This window comes from Neolamprologus multifasciatus, chromosome 4 (genome assembly GCF_963576455.1).
Source record: "Neolamprologus multifasciatus chromosome 4, fNeoMul1.2, whole genome shotgun sequence".
Taxonomy (NCBI): Eukaryota; Metazoa; Chordata; class Actinopteri; order Cichliformes; family Cichlidae; genus Neolamprologus; species Neolamprologus multifasciatus.
In genome coordinates this window covers 4,433,605-4,452,493 of record NC_140442.1, presented here as the reverse complement: position 1 = coordinate 4,452,493, position 18,889 = coordinate 4,433,605, and the positions used below count along the sequence as shown (strand labels likewise).

General features: G+C 39.0%; 4 protein-coding genes across 5 annotated transcripts in view; 3 read left to right on the top strand and 1 right to left on the bottom strand.

Annotated features, from left to right (window-relative positions):
• LOC146519529 (amine sulfotransferase-like) overlaps window positions 1-1,112 on the top strand; it is a 44,855-nt gene extending 43,743 nt beyond the window's left edge. Inside the window, exon 7 of the mRNA XM_085157664.1 lies at window positions 25-1,112. Within this exon, the coding sequence (XP_085013790.1) occupies window positions 25-134 (110 nt within the window). The 3' untranslated portion in view covers window positions 135-1,112. The remainder of the gene's footprint in view (window positions 1-24) is intronic.
• The window catches only part of LOC146519520 (amine sulfotransferase-like), a 121,016-nt gene that overhangs the window by 44,067 nt on the left and 58,060 nt on the right, over window positions 1-18,889 (top strand). The window contains exon 7 of one of the 2 annotated variants that reach the window (XR_014873801.1): window positions 11,271-11,860. The exons of the other annotated variant lie outside the window; for it this stretch is intronic. The gene's annotated coding sequence lies outside the window, so the exon portion shown is untranslated. Of the gene's footprint in view, window positions 1-11,270; window positions 11,861-18,889 lie in introns of those variants that run through there. 2 annotated transcript variants of the gene reach the window in all.
• The window catches only part of LOC146519522 (amine sulfotransferase-like), a 109,994-nt gene that overhangs the window by 39,271 nt on the left and 51,834 nt on the right, over window positions 1-18,889 (top strand). Inside the window, exon 2 of the mRNA XM_085157557.1 lies at window positions 11,271-11,341. Within this exon, the coding sequence (XP_085013683.1) occupies window positions 11,271-11,341 (71 nt within the window). The remainder of the gene's footprint in view (window positions 1-11,270; window positions 11,342-18,889) is intronic.
• On the bottom strand, window positions 14,941-18,622 carry LOC146519528 (amine sulfotransferase-like). Its single transcript, XM_085157655.1, has 6 exons — window positions 18,478-18,622; window positions 18,186-18,385; window positions 17,696-17,822; window positions 16,377-16,471; window positions 16,102-16,273; window positions 14,941-16,019 (listed from the first exon to the last, which is right to left on the bottom strand). The coding sequence occupies exons 1-6, from the start codon at window positions 18,620-18,622 to the stop codon at window positions 15,910-15,912; spliced, it is 849 nt and encodes a 282-aa protein (XP_085013781.1). The 3' UTR covers window positions 14,941-15,909.

The following is an 18,889-nucleotide window of genomic DNA, read 5'->3' as shown; positions in this document are numbered from 1 at the left end:
GTTGTGTTTTTGTATTAATTACAGGTCAGATTGGAGACTGGAAGAACACACTGAGTGTTGCACAGAGTGAAAGAGTGGATCAACTCCTTTGGGAGAAACTTGGTGATTTGCCTTTGAAGTTCATCTGGGAATAAGCAGAGAAACTCGTCTCCCAGGAGTTTTTAAAGCATTGATCATTAAGTGCATTAATCAGAAAACCATAAAAATGTGTTTTTCTGCTATTTAAATAATAAAAAAAACAAAATAAAAAAAAGATTAATGTTTGTTAACCCAAGATGAATTCATGTCATGTAGATCATCATTCCAGAAATCAACAACGTTCATTAATAAAATGTTTATCAGTCAACATATCTGACATGCCTGAAACCAGTACACGGTGCTTTGGATTCTCATAATTGCTGAATAGTCACTAACTGTTAATTGTGTTTTTGAATCACATTGCTTTTGAAAGTAGCCTTGACCTTCAAATATAAGAACTTTCTTGAAATAAATGTACTTTTACCCCTAAGACAGTCTGACTTTTAGTTTACCCACAAGTGATTTCTCCCATGAGTCAACATTTAAGACAGAAGTATCTCATTTATTTGTGTAGAAGAATCAAAAGTAAATCGGAGGAAAGGATCCTATTTTTTGGTAAGAAACAAAACATTACAAGAAGAAATTGTGCAATTGCAGTGTAATTTTGGTTAAAGTCTTGTTCAGCATGACATTCTTCCGTTATTTAATCTGATACAGAATTGAACCTCAGACCTGTAAACAGCATCCACTGAATATCATTTAATTAATATGTGAAATACAGCTTGTTAACACATGATTTATTGCAAGATAATAGTCTATTAAAAAAATAATGATAAAAAAAATAATCTCATTTCTTTAATGTGACTTCCGTTTCTGAACATTACTAAACATTTTCATTTTCAGTGTTATGGCTGTAAAATGTAACTTTCATTTTCATAAGAGTGAATGCTCTCCTCTGGAGGCAAGAGTGACATTTTGAATTTAGGTAGTTTATCTGTATGAAACTCTTCTCACACAAGTAAGCTGATCCAAAGATGAAAAAACTCCACATTATTCATTATCATATAGAATAAAACTGCATGTTTCAAACACAAGTTTGTCAGGTTTTGAGAGTTTTTTTAATATCACTCCCTTTGTGGTTATAAAATCTGAATAGCCTTCATTTTTCACACCAATCTTCCAGTAACGTCATTATTATGTAGTAATCAGGACACAGCATAAGTCAAATGTACACATTTTTTAGTATTAGTAAAAAAAGTAAAGCATAAATTAACACTTCACTTCAACATTAACTATAGTACCTCTCAAGGAACCTATAGAATATTGTCACATGAGGTGAAGAACAGCATAAACTGTGTCACTTCCCCTCATCTATCTGTGTGATTCAGAACTAAGATGGAGCAGATCAGTGCAGGTATAAGAACTACAACTTTCTGACCACTGTACATAGACTCCCTTCAGAGTTTTAAAATAACAAACAGCAATGTCTTACTTGCGTCTTTTACAAAGTCAGGCCAGTGAGAAATCTCTGTAGCATCCCATTATTTTGCAGTTTTATTCTGTGCAGAGTGATCCACTGGTTACATATAATATCCCATGAATTTTCCATCAGAAGGCTCAGCAGATCATCACTTCTATCTATGAGTTGGACGGGCATCTGAATGAATGTTCTAACAACTCGCAGAAGATGCCATGGCTGCAGTTCACAGGGGTGCATACACTCCTAACCCCTCTCCACAGCTCTTCAGATCACATCTCTCCCAGGTTCTCTTGCCTCTAGGACTGAAGGACGAGAAGGGAAAGGTCAGAGCTGCATAGATGCTCAAGCAGCCTGAAGAAAGAGCAGGTGATCCTTGACTGACTCTTGGTGGCGCTGTCACTTGGTGTTCGCTCTCTCCGTGGTAGAGTAGTGATGGGATTTCCGGCTCTTTTTAGAGAACCGGCTCTTTCAGCTCGGCTCACTAAAAAGAGCCGGCTCTTTCGGCTCCCAACCAGCTCTTCAGGTTGTTTCGTTGCTTTAATTAATTTATTATTAACAACAATATAAAATTATGCACAAAAGGAATTATTAATGTAAAAAAAATAAACCGTGGTTTTATTTATATGTGTATATATAAATATATACGGTGGCCCCTAGAGACAAAGCACGTACAAACTCGCCACATAAAACGTAATAAATAAATCATATAATACAAAAACCAACTATTTACATTTAAACTTTTAACTATTTAAATTTTAAGCTTCCTTTTAAACAAATTTAAAGTGAAACAACACAAAACACTGCAAACCACAACACAATTAAATATAAATTAAAATATTAAAACAAAAAGAAGATGCACATTCTCTGTCATATGGGCCTGCTTTATCATCTGCAACTGAAAATAGTGGATGATTATTATACCTTTCTAATGTGACGTTGTTGTCCCTCGCGCTCTTTCTCTCTGGCTCTGTTCCTGTGCTACTGCGAGTGTAACTAACGCACCTCTGCCCAGCGCAAAGTACAGGCCGCGCGTGCGGAGTTTAGCGGAAAAAAGGGCGAGAGAGAGACGGTGAGAGAAAGGAAAAAAAAAAAAAAAACCTCGGAGCCGGCTCGCGTCGTTCACTTCAAAGATCCGGCTCTAAGAGCCATTTCGTTCGTGAATGACCCATCACTATAGTGAAGCAGAAAAAAGTGCGAGAGAGAGGGTGAGGGAAAGAAAAAAAAAATCCACGTCGTTCACTTCAAAGAGTCGGCTCTAAGAGCTGTTTCGTTCGCGACCGACACATCACTACGGTAGAGTATCACTATCACTTCCTGTTCCTGCTCAAACAGAGTGGTGTTTTTGAGTAGCTTATCTGCTTAGCAGTTTAATTAAAAACTGTTAGATACATTCTTTTTTCATAATATAATCTTAACATGCTTTATCCGAAGCACACTTCCTGTGTACTCACCACCTAACTTATAGCCAAAGTATTCACTCACTGTGCTTTTACTGTTTCGCTAGCTTAGCTTAGCTCATAGCCAACTCGCTATCAGCATTGCCTCTTCACCTGTCCCTACTGCACTTTCCTTCTCATTGTGTCAGATGTTTAGTTACTCCTCGGTCTCCTTTAGCAGTAATAATACTTGTAACAAATGTAGCATATTTGCAGCTCTGGAGGCCAGGATTACTGAATTGGAGACTCTGCTTCGCACCCTTCATTCACCCGTAGCTAGCCAGGCCCCTGTAGCTGGTGCAGCCGAAGATAGCGTAGGCCCCACTAGCTGTTCCCCGGCAGACCCCAAGCAGCTGGAGGAAAAGGGCAGCTGGGTGACAGTGAGGAGGAAGCATAGTCTTAAACAGGTACACCACCAACCTGTTCATGTGTCTAACCATTTTTCCCAAACTCTGGTAATTGATGATTCTGTTCTCAGACATGTGAAGGTAGGGCAACCCTAGTCAATTGTCTTCCAGGGGCCAGAGCAGGCGACACTGAGGGAAATTTAAAACTGCTGGCTAAGGGTAAACGTAAATTCAGTAAAATCATAATTCACATCGGCAGTATGTATCTAACAGTTTTTAATTAAACTGCTAAGCAGATAAGCTACTCAAAAACACCACTCTGTTTGAGCAGGAACAGGAAGTGATAGTGATACTCTACCGTAGTGATGTGTCGGTCGCGAACGAAACGGCTCTTAGAGCCGACTCTTTGAAGTGAACAATGTGGATTTTTTTTTTCTTTCTCTCACCCTCTCTCTCGCACTTTTTTCTGCTTCACTACGCACACGAGCCTTGTGCTTTGCGCTGGGAAGAGGGGGAAGGGGCGGTAGTTACACTCGCAGCAGCACAGGAACAGAGCCGGAGGGAAAGAGAGAGAAAGAGAGCCAGGGACAACAACGTCACATTAGAAAGGTATAGCAATCAACCACAACTATTTTCAGTTGTGGATGATAAAGGATTCAGAAAGTTTATTCATTCCATATGACAGAGAATGTGCATCTTCTTTTAATTTATAATCTATATCTATAGATATAGTGTGTTTTGTGGATCGAAAGTGAGGAAACTTACTTACCGTTTCCTGTTATGTGTGTTATGTGTGTTGTGGTTTGCAGTGTTTTGTGTTGTTTCACTTTAAATTTGTTTAAAAGGAAGAAGCTGAAAATTTAAATAGTTAAAAGTTGAAATGTAAATAGTTGGTTTTTGTATTATATGATTTATTTATTACATTTTATGTGGCGTGAATAAATAAAAGTATATTTACGGTGGCCGCTAGCGACAAAGAACGTACAAACCCCGAAGCACGTACAAACTACAAAAAACATACAAAACACAACAGAAGTGCTCCAGGATGCAGGCGCAGTGTTGAGCTTTTGTTACCTAGTGGCTACACAAGCCAGGAAGTACCAACGACTGGTGTGTGGTAGTAACAGGTAAATGAACATTTTTTTGAATTATTTGAATATATATGAGTGCTTGTGTATAAATACACAAACAATACACATATGCTTTCAGTTGTGTAATTTAAGTAATCTAGGTAGCTCTGTTTTGGAGCTCAGTTAACGCTATAAATGTGTTTTGGAGTTTGTACGTGCTTTGTCTCTAGGGGCCACCGTATATATTTATATATAAACATATATAAATAAAACCACGGTTTATTTTTTTACATTAATAATTCCTTTTGTGCATAATTTTATATTGTTGTTAATAATGAATTAATTAAAGCAACGAAACAACCTGAAGAGCCGGTTGGGAGCCGAAAGAGCCGGCTCTTTTTAGTGAGCCGAGCTGAAAGAGCCGGTACTCCCCACACAGGTAGGGCTTTGGGGTGCGGGTGTGTCACCAGGGTGCAGGGGAGACATTCCCCCCCCCTCTGTCCTCTTCTGGCCACCTGTGCCTCAATTTTATCTCACAACTTAGACATCCACATTACTTACACTCTCATAACACACACACACATATATATATATATATATATAGGGCCTTGAGGGTGGGCACGTTAACGGCGTCCAGTAGAGGTCTGTGTATTCAAACCTACCTCTGGCGCCGGTGCCCACCTCTCAATTTTAAATCCATGTAGACATTGAGGGTTCTCGGGAGGGGCCGTGCTAACACCTGCTGCTCTCTGGCAGCAGCACCATGCTCTCCCTTGTTTTAAATACACTTTAGAGCAACACGCAGCAACACTACACTTGAGCGGGAGGAGGGAGGTATGGGGTCTTAACACACCCCCGTTCTCTGCTAGCCATCGGGGCGGGGGGGCTGGGAAGAGATGCTGGCTGTCCGATTGGCCTCCCTGCTGCTGCGGAGCCTGGGGCGGTCTGCTTGCCTCCACCCCGGAGGGAAGGGTAACATCTCTTGGGTCTGGGTGCCGTTTCCATCTCTGGGGGTGAGGATACCTGGACCCGGGGTATAGAGTATGTTTGGGGAGTGTGATTGTGTGTACATGTCCATTTACGTTTATTCCTACGTTGGGTGAGTGCTGAGTGTTTGTATATGTGTGCATGAGGGTGGGAATGCATGTCTGTGTCTGTGTGTGCCTGTTTGTCTGTGTCTATATGTCAGGTCGGGTCTTAGACTCCACCTCTCTGGGAACTCCAAGGCCCTCCAAAGTGTGGAGGCCTATCTCCCCTCACCACACTCCCTGCCGGTGACTGATGCCCTCAGGGGTCGGTGCATTGTTGGTTCTTGGTGTCCAGGGCTGGGCGCTCAGGTCATGTGCCAGCTCACTCCCGGTGGCTACTTGGCGGGGCCTGGCACCTGCTGCTCGGTCAGGCCTCTTCCGGGGCGCGGGGGGCCCTCGGGCCTCCGGCCTCTGTGCCTGCGGCCCGGTTCACTCTGGCACAGCTGGCTGCCGGCGGGCACGCCGGTGCAGCCCCCTCTAGCTTCTGCCCGGTGGCTACTGGGTGACCCCTCATCTGGGGATCCTCAGCCCTTCCCATGAAGGTGGCACGGATGCCCCTCCGGTGGTCCTCCTTGGGCTCTTGCACTCTGGGGCCTCTGGATGTCTGGGGCCTGGATCTCCTCCATGCCTGCTTCATGCCCTGGGGGACGGGGCTATGGCTCTCTACATCCTCTAGCAGACCATTACATGGGGAAACCATTTGAATACAAGCGCGCCGATCCACACAGGTGTGCACATGGGTGTTCACTGTTCGTAGACTTAAATCACACCTTTCTTGGCTGCTACTTCAAAGCACATTGTGCGCTGTCTGTCCTGCGTGCTGCACAACAACATTCAATATTTAGTATTTACTGCTGTTTACACTTAGCTAGATTAATGCGATGGTGTTGTGTATAGTATGTTGCATTGTTTTGTTTTTTTTTGCTTGTTTTCTCTTCTTTTTCTCTCAACAGGTGATCCCGGAGATATTTTTTCTTCCCCCCTTTCTCACTGTCCCTCTCCCCTTCTGTTTTTCTTTTCCTTCCTCTTTCTTTCTCCCTTTCCTATCCCTCACTCATGTCTGTCCCGTCTGTAACAACTGAAAATAAAATAAATAATAAAAACAAAGGTCGATCAAATGGACCAATACGGCAATGCCATGATGATCCATTTGGCAAAATAAATCCATTGGGTATCCTTGTTGGTCTTCAGACAACAATTCTGACGGCTAAAGAACCAAATGGGACAGGCGGGAAAAAAAAAAAAAAAAAAAAAAAAAAAAAAGAAAGAGCCGGTACTACTACTACTCGGTACTACTCTACCGCAGAGAGAGCGAACACCAAGTGACAGCGCCACCAAGAGTCAGTCAAGGATCACCTGCTCTTTCTTCAGGCTGCTTGAGCATCTATACAGCTCTGACCTTTCCCTTCTCGTCCTTCAGTCCTAGAGGCATGAGAACCTGCACTGTTAGCCTTTGCAGTAATTTCCATAGCTTAGTACTGCGAAATCAACAGTAAAAAACTCTAAAGGATGTTAGCAGTGTAGTACTGTAATTTGCATGTAATTGTGGGAAAATTCCATGAGATGACATTATTTTTACGGTAACTCACCGTACTCATGGAAACAGCTGTAAAATACAGCAAATGTAACAATTGGCGATGTTACTGAGATTATACTATTACACCATCCGGATTTCTGTTGTTTTCTACTGTAGATCTAAGAGTAATTACTTAAATCCTCATCCAGAGTGTATTACTATAAAATGCAATTCACTGTGAAAGTAGTATAACATATAAACTACAATATACAGCATAATTTTCAACTTAAGGAGTAAGTTGCAGCCACACCAAAATTTAATTCCTTGAACTGAATGGAACCTCATATATTAATAAATGTATTTGTTTATTCAACCAATGTGAAACATTATTAATACTATTAATTAATAGTATACTTGTATGGTTAGTATTGTGATAGATTCGAGTATATTTTAATTATACTCTTGTAGACATTATGACATTATGCTAGTACAATTATGGTGAACAAAAAGTACATCTAAAAGTTAATTTCAAGAATACTGTTATGTACTAAAACGGGGGCCAATATAGTCCCAAGAAGCATTATTAGTATACGTACTAGTTAAGGTATACTTGAGAAATATAATTGAAGTATACTTATTTTTTGTATGGCCAGCAACAAAAACTAATGGCTACATTTAGAGTAATGTTTAAAAATGACTTCATTTAGCAGGGTGTTCCTTTTTTCTCTTCTTATTCTTTCTTATACTGGACCTTCATTTGTTTTGTATTTTTGTACTTTTTAAGACACCTCTGCCTAACTACAGTGAACTAACCTAATAATATGCTCTGGTCGTCATTTTACATAAGTTAAGGTGTCACATCCATGAAACCTACACCACTAACCAGCATCAGTCCTACAACTTCACTCTCAAAATTAATAAATTCTGGGACAAGCAAAAACTGTATTTTTAGCGGTGCATTATGTTGCAGGCCAGACTGCTATTAAATGCACTCTCCTAAAGAAATAATTCCTTTGTAGCACCACTTTGTCTTGGTTCAGAAGAGATGTCCTGGATATACGTGATAATGTAACACGGGTGTTTATGTTTGCTCATGTTTAGCGCGTTGGGTTGTGTTTTTAAAGCGATTGTTACGTTTTTAAAGCTTTTTAATGCGACAGGTGCGATAGCCGACACCACACCTTCACCTGACGTACAACGTGACGTATGACGCACACGTCGGGTATTCACTTTCAAAACAGCAATGGGGATAGAAAATATTGCTCGAGGTTGTTAATGCTCCTTTCACTGGTTGCCAACCACCATTAAATAACAACAAGAAGAAAATTTTGATCTGCTTCTCTTAGTTTTGCACATTTAAGCTGCAAGTCAGACTCAAACAAAGCTGCAAAGCAGGAGAACAACATGGCCATCAACTATTCTGTGCCACAGATCCAGTTCGCTGCAGCACAGAGTGATGATGAGACCGTTAACATGTGCAACTTAGAAGTAGTCAGAGGTAACTGGATGTTTAATCGGGTTAAATGCAAGGTTGATTGGATTATATCTGAAGATCATAGGCTATTCGTGATAACTCTGCTAGACTCCAAATTGCTCATCCATGCGGGAGTATCTCAAAATTAAATGAAACCACTTAACACTTTTTCCCTAAAACGGACTGACATGGGACACATTAAAGTTAGATCGCAACCAGCTAATCAGTCTGAAGGTAAGTGTTTTTTTCACCTATTCGAGAGAAGTCCGAAATGTGTTCTTATTACTGTTTGTTTTGACTTTTAAGCTACCCTACCAGGATATTTTCATTCAAATGCTAAGACAAAATGTCAATATCTATGAATGTGGAGACTCAAAAGACTAGTTAGGTAATAGTTGCCAATGGATTTATGAGACTTGATAGAAACTTGGACGTTTGCAACAGGTGAATTGGTGAGCTACCGAGGTTGCGCCCAAATGCTTAATGCTGTTAGCTGGTCAGTGTTTTCAGGTGTGCTTGTACTACCTGTACGGTGCGGAGTGCTGACTAAGTCATGTTAAACCCATTAAAGTGTCGAGCTCAAATATCTTTTCATTTTTGTGCACTGTTCTCTTGTCGGCACACATTTTCTGTTTATTGAAGCCCTTTGTGAATCATTTTGATCATGTAAAAACTGGGAATTGGTTCCTATTGACAATACTCTTATTTTTTGCATTGCATATGTCATTTAGGAAAGGTAATTGGTCACTGAACTTTTTGCAACTATGTGTATTTCTAAATTTTGTGGCTTCAGTGCACGCAAATTTATATTGTTCAGTTTGCATGTTAAAAGCCTGCCAAGCACCCCAAGGCTGATTATGCTTGGTAAGAAGTCATTTATGAATTAGAGCTGATTAGACCATATTACAATTTCTGTTTGGCACAGGAGCTTTTTGTGGACACAGGTATCCAGTCTCTGTTTTGTTAGCTCAAATTTCTGTAATTTCCTTTATAAACCAAGGTTGTTGGATATGTGTCTCAGTGAATTCAGCAAAGTAACAATATCAAATTTCACATTACATATTACTGATCAACATAGTAGTCTAGCTACATTAACAGCAGAAATACTGAAGTCAATACTGTAAAGTTTAACAGCAGCACAAACTATAAACTCCAAAATAACCATACAGTTGATTCATCTCCGGTAATTTAATTGGGCTGACTCTTTGTTAGGTGTGTTTAATGTGCAGAATAATTCCCAATTATGTACAATTATAATATGTTAAGACGGACTTGTGTACATAAGACCATTAATAATCAACTGTACGTAGCTATTTGCTTTATGACTATCTAGACAGTGTGAAGAAGTGAAGTATTGAAATTATTTTATGTTGCATAATGACAATGTTGCCCCTATACATTTAAGGACAAAGTTCAATGACCGCCACCTGCTGGATGGTGAGTGCAGAGGGGCGTGTAATTGTCGAGCTGGACAAAGAGAACACCTTTGCTGATGCAATGTCAGTCTTCTTTGGTTCATTCTATGTATTGAACCTGGAATACCAGGAGTCAGCGCAGGGGCGATTTTAGCCCAGTTTTGGAGGTGCTTCAGCACCCCCAAAATGAATCAAAGCACCCCCAAAGATGTCTTACTTTTTTTGAAAATATTTGCTGTTTGTGGGACACACTACTAAAAGTATAAAAAGCATACAGTACTTAATTGAAGGAACAAGGAACAAGTAGTAGAATTTAAGAGTGTAATAACGGACTGAAACAGAAGATGGCAGCACTGCATGTACAAGGATGCCAGCTGCCGTTAAACCCCGAAGAAGAAGAAGGAGCTGTGTCCCAGAATTCATAGCGCAGCCCAGCTCAGTTTCCAACAATGGCGGCAGCTAGTTAGTTTTAATATTACTCTTATTATTCTTTCTGGGTCACAAAATAAACGTTTAGCATATTTTCAGGCGAGAATGTAGCTGTGTAAACCTCAAATATCTGTTCAGTTTATCAAGACACCACATATTTTCAAAAGCGCTCCTACATTTTCGGAGACGTCTGTTACCCACTAGCTTGATAGCTAGCCGGGGGCAAGGCTCACTAGAGCCCGTGAGAACACCGGACTCCGGCAAATCGTTTTCAAACCCACTGCGGTCTTTCGCTACTCAGGTTAAACATGATATATAAGTCACTTAGATAACTTATAAATGTTATTGTTTGGCTTTTTTTAGTATTTTATTTGTTCCTGAGTAAATCGGTTAGGCTGAGATTAAAGTTATAGTTTTTACACAGCTGAATAAACGTCAAGCAGACAACTGATTATCAGAAGTGTGAGATGCTCGAGAATATACTCCGGTGTTCCGTTATATTTTAGATAACAATGAGTTTATTAAACTTCACTGAAACAATCCGCAAATTTCATTCAAATTTAATAAACTATCATCTTGTCTTTATTTTTAGTCAGCACAGACCTTAAACACTTAGAGCTGTAAGCTAATGATTATATGAGAGCAGATGCATGCTGGTGCAATAAGCTGTACACTGTACATCCAATGGATAATGATCTGATTAGTCGACTAATTGCAAAAATAATCGGTGACTAGTCGACTATCAAAATAATTGTTTGTGGCAGCCCTAGTTGAAAACGTGTTTTCCGACGATGTTTGCTCTGTAGTAAAATTAGCGATATTTGACTGCCCTGTTGATCTCATTGAAATGTATGCAGCCTATTTAAAATCTAAAACTTAACATTGTCCGTAGCCTGCTGTTGTTACCACTGTCCTGTTTGAAATGTAATGAGAGAAATTGGTTATTTTGCCATATGTGCATGTGCCGATATTGAACCCAAGGTACTAACTAGCTAACTGACTGGATGCCCATTAACCTTATAACTCCTGTTGTGTGTGTGTGTGTGTGTGTGTACAGATTGTCAGTCCAAAGAGGGAGAGAGGAAAGAGGGGAACATGAGGACAAAGTACAAGATCAGGAAGTACTAGGTAAGAAAACAGACAGGGAGAACTAACAGGCAAAACAGGAACTGTTAAACTGGCAAAGAAAAAGAAAGACAAACAACTAATACAAACAACTCATACAATCTGGAAGTTGTGTTCTCCCTATATTAAAGCTGCTATACAGAATCTGCAAAACAAACTGGGTTGTCAGCCCTGGCACTGCATTACCATATTGAGCTTCAGTCAGAGGAAGTCACGGTTGCCAAAGACTTTATAAAGCTCAAGAGTGAGGCTGGTGCCATTCCAGATATGTTAACATTGTACAATCTTCTGGATAATCAAATCTTCCCCAAACAGAAAACTGTTATTCAGGTTGCCCTAACAAACCCAGTTAGCAGCTGTAGCTGTGAAAGGTCTTTTAGTGTCTTGAGTCAGCTCCATACCTGGCTGAGAAGGACCATGGGTCAAAGCAGACTCCAGCACCTGGCTGTGATGTCAGTTGAGAAAGAGATGCGTGAGAGACTTGACCACCAAAATGTGATAGACAGATTTACCAACCTCAAGGTGAGGCGACATAGGTTAAAAGAAAAGAAAAAATCTGCAGAGCCATAGTAGTATCTGCAGTAAAGATATTTTCATACATTGTATACATTGTACCAAAGTCCAAGTGTCTCCATTTTCTAATAATATTTTGTATATTTCAAGGACTCTTCTATTTTTGGAGTGTATTTTTTATGTATCTGTATTGTATTATACATACACTTTAGAAGTGAATCTCTGTCCAAAAAATGCACTCAGTTTACTTTTTACTCACTATGAGCATCATTCATCATTTTTCCCCAGTAATTAAGGTTAGGATATGTATTTTTTTTTAAAAATTCCAATCCATTCTTCTTTGGCAGCATTTTAATAACCTTGATCAGATTTGATGGTTTTGTTACAGACTTTTCAAAAAAGTGTTTTGCTATTCTTTCAAAAATGTGGGGATTAAATTGTGTTAAAATGTACAAAACAGTGATGTCATGTTTTGTGACGAGGACCCAGGCACAGAGAGACTTGATGAATTTAAGAAACTTATGATTTAATAAAGAAATTTGCAGACTTGCAAAGAGAGGGTAAAATTATGATGACTGATAATGGAGATGAAGACAACAGACGATGAGGACAGGGAGGAACAGGGGTTTAAATGCACCAAGGAAGCAGTCAGAGAGAACTCGGGACAACTGGAGGCATTTAGGGATGCAGGGACTGACAGAGACGGGGAAGAAGTCTCATTGTGATGAGTAAAGTTTACCTTGCCTGGATGGGCAGCTCTCTGGGTGCTCAGCACCCCCAAAGCTCTGATCCTAGAATCGCCCCTGAGTCAGCGTGTGCAACATTGGAACTAATTCAGAGGTATGTTTGAACAGTTAGCTAATAGTGATAGATGATGAATAAATTATCCCTAAGTAACTCATTATTTCAAATCACAACTCAATGTTACTGTATGTTACTATTTATTATGGCATGTTTTAAGTTTTTTTTGTAAGGATAAACCCTGAAGAGGGAACAAAATGTACCTCCAAGGTTGAGACAAGCAGAAAGACTGGGACCACTGTGAAGCGATTAACCCTCATGTCACAACTTTCCTTCAGCGACTTACTGAATTTGAGTGGAGAACTTCAAAATAGGTAACTGTTTTTGTCATTTTTAGTGAATTCCTTCTATAATATAAGTGAACAATGTGTTGTTACCTGTGTCTCCACAGATAATCCATGGCCCATGCTTTCTGGACATTTACACAAGACGAACAACAAGCTCTCTCGCCGTCTTGCAAGACACTGTCTCTGTCCAATAGTTTTTTTTTGTGTAACAGTTTTGATTTTTTTTCCTTCTTTTACCCGTTTGTTAAAAATTATTTCAGCTACTTACACTTTAATTGTCACATGTATTGGCTCACCCTACAAATCAATGAACTCAGTCCCCAAAGCAAGATCAGGGTTCAGTGCAGGTCAGTCAAGTTCCTTCACACCACACACGCTCATCCATGTCCTTGTGGACCCTGTTTTGTGCATTGATTTGAATGTGTGAGACAGTATTTTGGACAAAGTGTATATAAAGGCAGACGTGTGGGGCTTGATATTATATTCATTACAATTCAGTTTATTTGTATGGTGCCAACAAAATGAATGCCAAGGCACTTCATATTGTAGGTTTAAGACCCTACAAAATATAACTAAGAAAACCCAACACTTGAGCATATGTTGTCTGCCATGATATGGATATGACATAATATCGTTATTGTTTGTACAACCATCTGAGAAAATAATGGATTACATAGTTTAGTAAAAACAAGTACTTCCTCAATGAAAATATGTTTTCAGTTCTTTTCAGTTTTTGATTTTGGAAATGTGTATTTCTGCAGAGGAAAATCAGAACTGAAATAAAAAGTGGTGTGAAGCACATGAACTATATTTTGTGTGTGTGTGTGTGTATCTATCTATCCATCCAATTTTTTTGGAACCCTCCAGTCTCTTACAGTATGTTACTGTTAACTGAAATTACGGTCAATTACGACCTGTTAAACAGTAAATGACCGCCTGTTGGGACACGGTGTCCTCTAGCAGAGATGAATATTTTTGGTACTGATGATGCGTGATAACGGTAAGTTACTGGTTAATATATTGCAGTTTATTACCTTGCAGCGGACTTACAGTGACATACCATGAATAAACAGTAGTATACCAGTTTCTTAATCACAGTATGATGTTACTTTGTTGACGTAATTTACGACATAACGACATAACGGTATCTTGAGATACCGTAAAAAAGGCTACGGTGCGTTACCATAATTTGTCCAAGAGTATTATACCACACCAGCAAAAAACGGTATCATCCTGCAGAACGGTAAGCTACCGTAACACAGCGTCACGGTATGACGCTGGCAACAGTGACGCCAGTATGTTACCGTAAAGTGGCGATGAAAAGTCTAACAGTGTGGGAGAGATGTGATCTGAAGAGCTGTGGAGAGGGGTTAGGAGTGTATGCACCCCTGTGAACTGCAGCCATGGCATCTTCTGCGAGTTGTTAGAACATTCATTCAGATGCCCGTCCAACTCATAGACAGAAGTGATGATCTGCTGAGCCTTCTGATGGAAAATTCATGGGATATTATATGTAACCAGCGGATCAGTCTGCACAGAATAAAACTGCAAAATAATGGGATGCTACAGAGATTTCTCACTCGCCTGACTTTGTAAAAGACGCAAGTAAGACATTGCTGTTTGTTATTTTAAAACTCTGAAGGGAGTCTATGTACAGTGGTCAGAAAGTTGTAGTTCTTATACCTGCACTGATCTGCTCCATCTTAGTTCTGAATCACACAGATAGATGAGGGGAAGTGACACAGTTTATGCTGTTCTTCACCTCATGTGACAATATTCTATAGGTTCCTTGAGAGGTACTATAGTTAATGTTGAAGTGAAGTGTTAATTTATGCTTTACTTTTTTACTAATACTAAAAAATTTGTACATTTGACTTATGCTGTGTCCTGATTACTACATAATAATGACGTTACTGGAAGATTGGTGTGAAAAATGAAGGCTATTCAGATTTAAAACCACAAATGGAGTGATATTAAAAAAACTCTCAAAACCTGACAAACTTGTGTTTGAAACATGCAGTTTTATTCTATATGATAATGAATAATGTGGAGTTTTTTCATCTTTGGATCAGCTTACTTGTGTGAGAAGAGTTTCATACAGATAAACTACCTAAATTCAAAATGTCACTCTTGCCTCCAGAGAAGAGCATTCACTCTTGTGTGAAAATCAAAGTTACATTTTACAGCCATAACACTGAAAATGAAAATGTTTAGTAATGTTCAGAAACAGAAGCCACATTAAAGAAATGAGTTTTTTTTTTAATTATTATTTTTTAATAGACTATTATCTTGCAATAAATCATGTGTTAACAAGCTGTATTTCACATATTAATTACATGATATTCAGTGGATGCTGTTTACAGGTCTGAGGTTCAATTCTGTATCAGATTAAATAACGGAAGAATGTCATGCTGAACAAGACTTTAACCAAAATTACACTGCAATTGCACAATTTCTTCTTGTAATGTTTTGTTTCTTACCAAAAAAGGATCCTTTTCTTTTGATTCTTCTACACAAATAAATGAGATACTTCTGTCTTAAATGTTGACTCATGGGAGAAATCACTTGTGGGTAAACCAAAAGTCAGACTGTCTTCATGGCAAAAGTACATTTATGTAAAGAAATTTCTTATATTTGAAGGTCAAGGCTACTTTCAAAAGCAATGTGATTCAAAAACACAATTAACAGTTAGTAACTATTCAGAAATCATGAGAATCCAAAGCACCGTGTACTGGTTTCAGGCATGTCAGATATGTTGACTGATAAACATTTTATTAATGAATGTTGTTGATTTCTGGAATCATGATCTACATGACATGAATTCATCTTGGGTGAACAAACATTAATCTTTTGTTGATGTTTTTTTTATTATTTAAATAGGAGAAACACACATTTTTATGGTTTTCTGATTAATGCACTTAATGATCAATGCTTTAAAAACTCCTGGGAGACCCTGAAGAGCTGCTCTGCTTATTCCCAGATGAACTTCAAAGGCAAATCACCAAGTTTCTCCTGAAGGAGTTGATCCACTCTTTCACTCTGTGCAACAGTCAGTGTGTTCTTCCAGTCTCCAATCTGACCTGTAATTAATACAAAAACACAACACCTGATATCCCTGATGTCACATTTTTCTGCACAGCAGCTGCAGGTCTGTTATGTCACCTTTGCGCAGGAATTTTCCACTGAACCTCTCTGGCGGAAAATGCTGATAATTTGCTTTCGAATCATTCTTCATGTTCTGAAATTTAGCTTTTTCCACAACTTGACTGATGGCAGCTTCAGTCAGGTTTATCCCTAAGAAGTTGCAGATCTTCCTCACTGATCCTTTCAGGTCCTGAAAGAAAAGCAGGAACGCAACAGAAAAAGAACCTTAAACTCTGCCAGATATTTTATTTGAGTTTCCTTAGAAACAACAAAAGTGTGAAGAAACATCTTACCAAAATCATTTCCTCGTAGGTCAGGAAGAGGATGTTGTACTGGTCTCTGTTTAAATACCACTCCCTGACGTGGTCAAACCAGGATGACGATGCAACTGTATAGTGGTATAATGCATCCAGTTATTTGGCATTCTGACTTAATTGAGTTCACATACAACCCACATGTCACAAGAAGAGCTCAAGTGTAAGCTCTGTAGTTACCTACAGCATGACTGTAGGCATGATCAGTCCCCCATGCTAATCATGCAGTGGTAGTGTGCCTCCGAATGTAGTACAGATTTTGTCAATGTGCTCAATCCACAGACACACACACACACACACACACACACACACACACACACAAAACTGGTGTTGGTGCTAAATACTAGCACAGCACCACAAAATCACTGGGTACTAAAGTGGAACCACTGTTGCCACACACTGAAACCTTCAGGTCACAGAAACCAAAGTCTTTCAAGTATGTAGAGCTGCAAGAGCTGTGAGATGAATCACATGACAGAAAAGATAAAATGTTTAGCAACAGATTTTTTTATACATTTTAAACTGTACCTTTTAAAACATGGATTACTGCATGGGCATAGAGTGCACATGACCTTCCTGCTGGTGCATGCCAAGAAAAACAGGTGTTTTGACACATTTGTCATATTAACTCAGTAAATATTAACTCAGAATAAACACCCTCTCTCATAGTCCACTGAATCTGCATCCAGGATTTGGAATTTAAACTTTAATGAATCAGTAATTTTTCTCCAAAAAATTCTAGAACAAAGGTAACACTTTACATAGTACATTTTTCAAAGCACAGGAGCGGGAGGAGTGGCAGCCATTTGTTCATCTCTAGCTTATCAAGTGTTACTCTGAGCCTTGCACACTCTAATAAAAAGTTTTGTTTGTTTCTTTCTGCAGTCTGTGGTGCAAGGCCCATGATAATCTATCAATAATTCTACCTCGACAATTCTTACACATTTATGTGAATAAAGGTATGATAGGATTAGAGAATCAAGTCAGTTCTATTTGTATTGTCACCTGAAGGCAAATTATGCTGATTTGACCGCAAGACAAAATGTGTTCACAAATAAATGAAATCTGCAAAGTGTTTTGCAACGTCACCACTGGTTTAAATTTACAGCTTGTACTGCATTTACAAAGAATAATAACACAAAAAGTAACAAATAAATAAAAATACACACACACACACACACACATATATACTGTATATATATATATATATATATATATATATGGATAGATAGATATGGATAGATAGATAGATAGATAGAGATATAGAGAGATATCAATCGAAAAGTGAGGAAACTTACCGTTTCCTGTTATGTACCACTCAAAAAACTGGTCAAAGCTCTCGGGAGTTTCCAGGTCTGCCAGGGCTTTGCTGAAGTGATAAAAAGACACCACGTTGTCCTTTGGATTCCTCATCAAATACACGATCTGATAAATATTTTTTTAAAAAAACAGTTTGTTACTTAAATGTAAAAATATAAAGTCATTAGTTTAAAAGAAAAATAATTTAAAAAATTGATTTCAAATAATTGCTTTTAAATATATTTTAAAGGCTGTATTTTTTATAGCTCTTTTTCTCCTATTTCTACTTGATTTGATGAACCTCTTAGTCTGCAATGACCTCATCGTAAGAAAGGAAAAGGACAAAAAAATGTTACATTTTTGTGATTTATATCGTTATCAGGACGATAGAATTCTTATATCGGGATATGAGATTTTGGTCATATTGCACAGCCCTATTTAACACTGCCTCTTTCTTCAAGAAGAATTGAGCTTCTATAAAGTACTGACTTTTGCCTTCTTCTCTTTCACTCCTGGAGGCATGATATGTTCAGGGAGATGCGAGGTGAAGATTCGTGGAGAGGGAAGAAGAGTGTATTCAGCTGTCTTGTACTCCAGCCACGGCATCCTCTCCGCGTTGGTTGAATATTTATTCTGATTCCCATCCAGTTCGTAGATGGAAATGATGATCTGCTGAGCCCATACAGTGCCTGATGTGGGGAAAACGTTAGAGATGATCAGTGGATCAGTCTGGCCAGCACAAAACTGCAAATACAAATAATGTGTAAGATTTTTCACCAACCTGACTTTGGATAAGTGACAAGGAAGACATCGCTGTCTTTTATTTCAAAACTCTCAAGAGAGTCTATGTACTCTGGAGTTGTAAGACTGACCAGAAAATTGTAGTTTTTGTGCTTGAAAATACGATGATCTCTGATCTGCTCCATACTGGTTCTACATAAGACAGATAAAAAATATACACAGGAACAAAAAATCTGTGAGTCACATGGTGGAGAGGTTTGTTTGTCCCAGGGTCCCCGGGGCTACATTGTTGGGGGTCTTTTTGACCCCTGATAGGCTTTCCCATGGCAAATTGATGCTGGGTGAGCAGTGTTGGGGAGTAAGGGAATACATGGGGAATACTCTGATTTTGATTGCTGGAAACCCAGACAAAACGTGCAATAAGAGGCTCTAATGTAAGCGTCCTGTTAATG

Coding starts and splice junctions, on each gene's coding strand:
- LOC146519528 (XM_085157655.1), bottom strand. CDS start 18,622: ATGGAGCAGATCAGAGATCATCGTATTTTCAAGCACAAAAACTACAAT. Junction 18,386..18,477: donor TGTCACTTATCCAAAGTCAG/GTTGGTGAAAAA, acceptor TCCCCACATCAG/GCACTGTATGGGCTCAGCAG. Junction 16,274..16,376: donor CCTACGAGGAAATGATTTTG/GTAAGATGTTTC, acceptor CTTTTCTTTCAG/GACCTGAAAGGATCAGTGAG.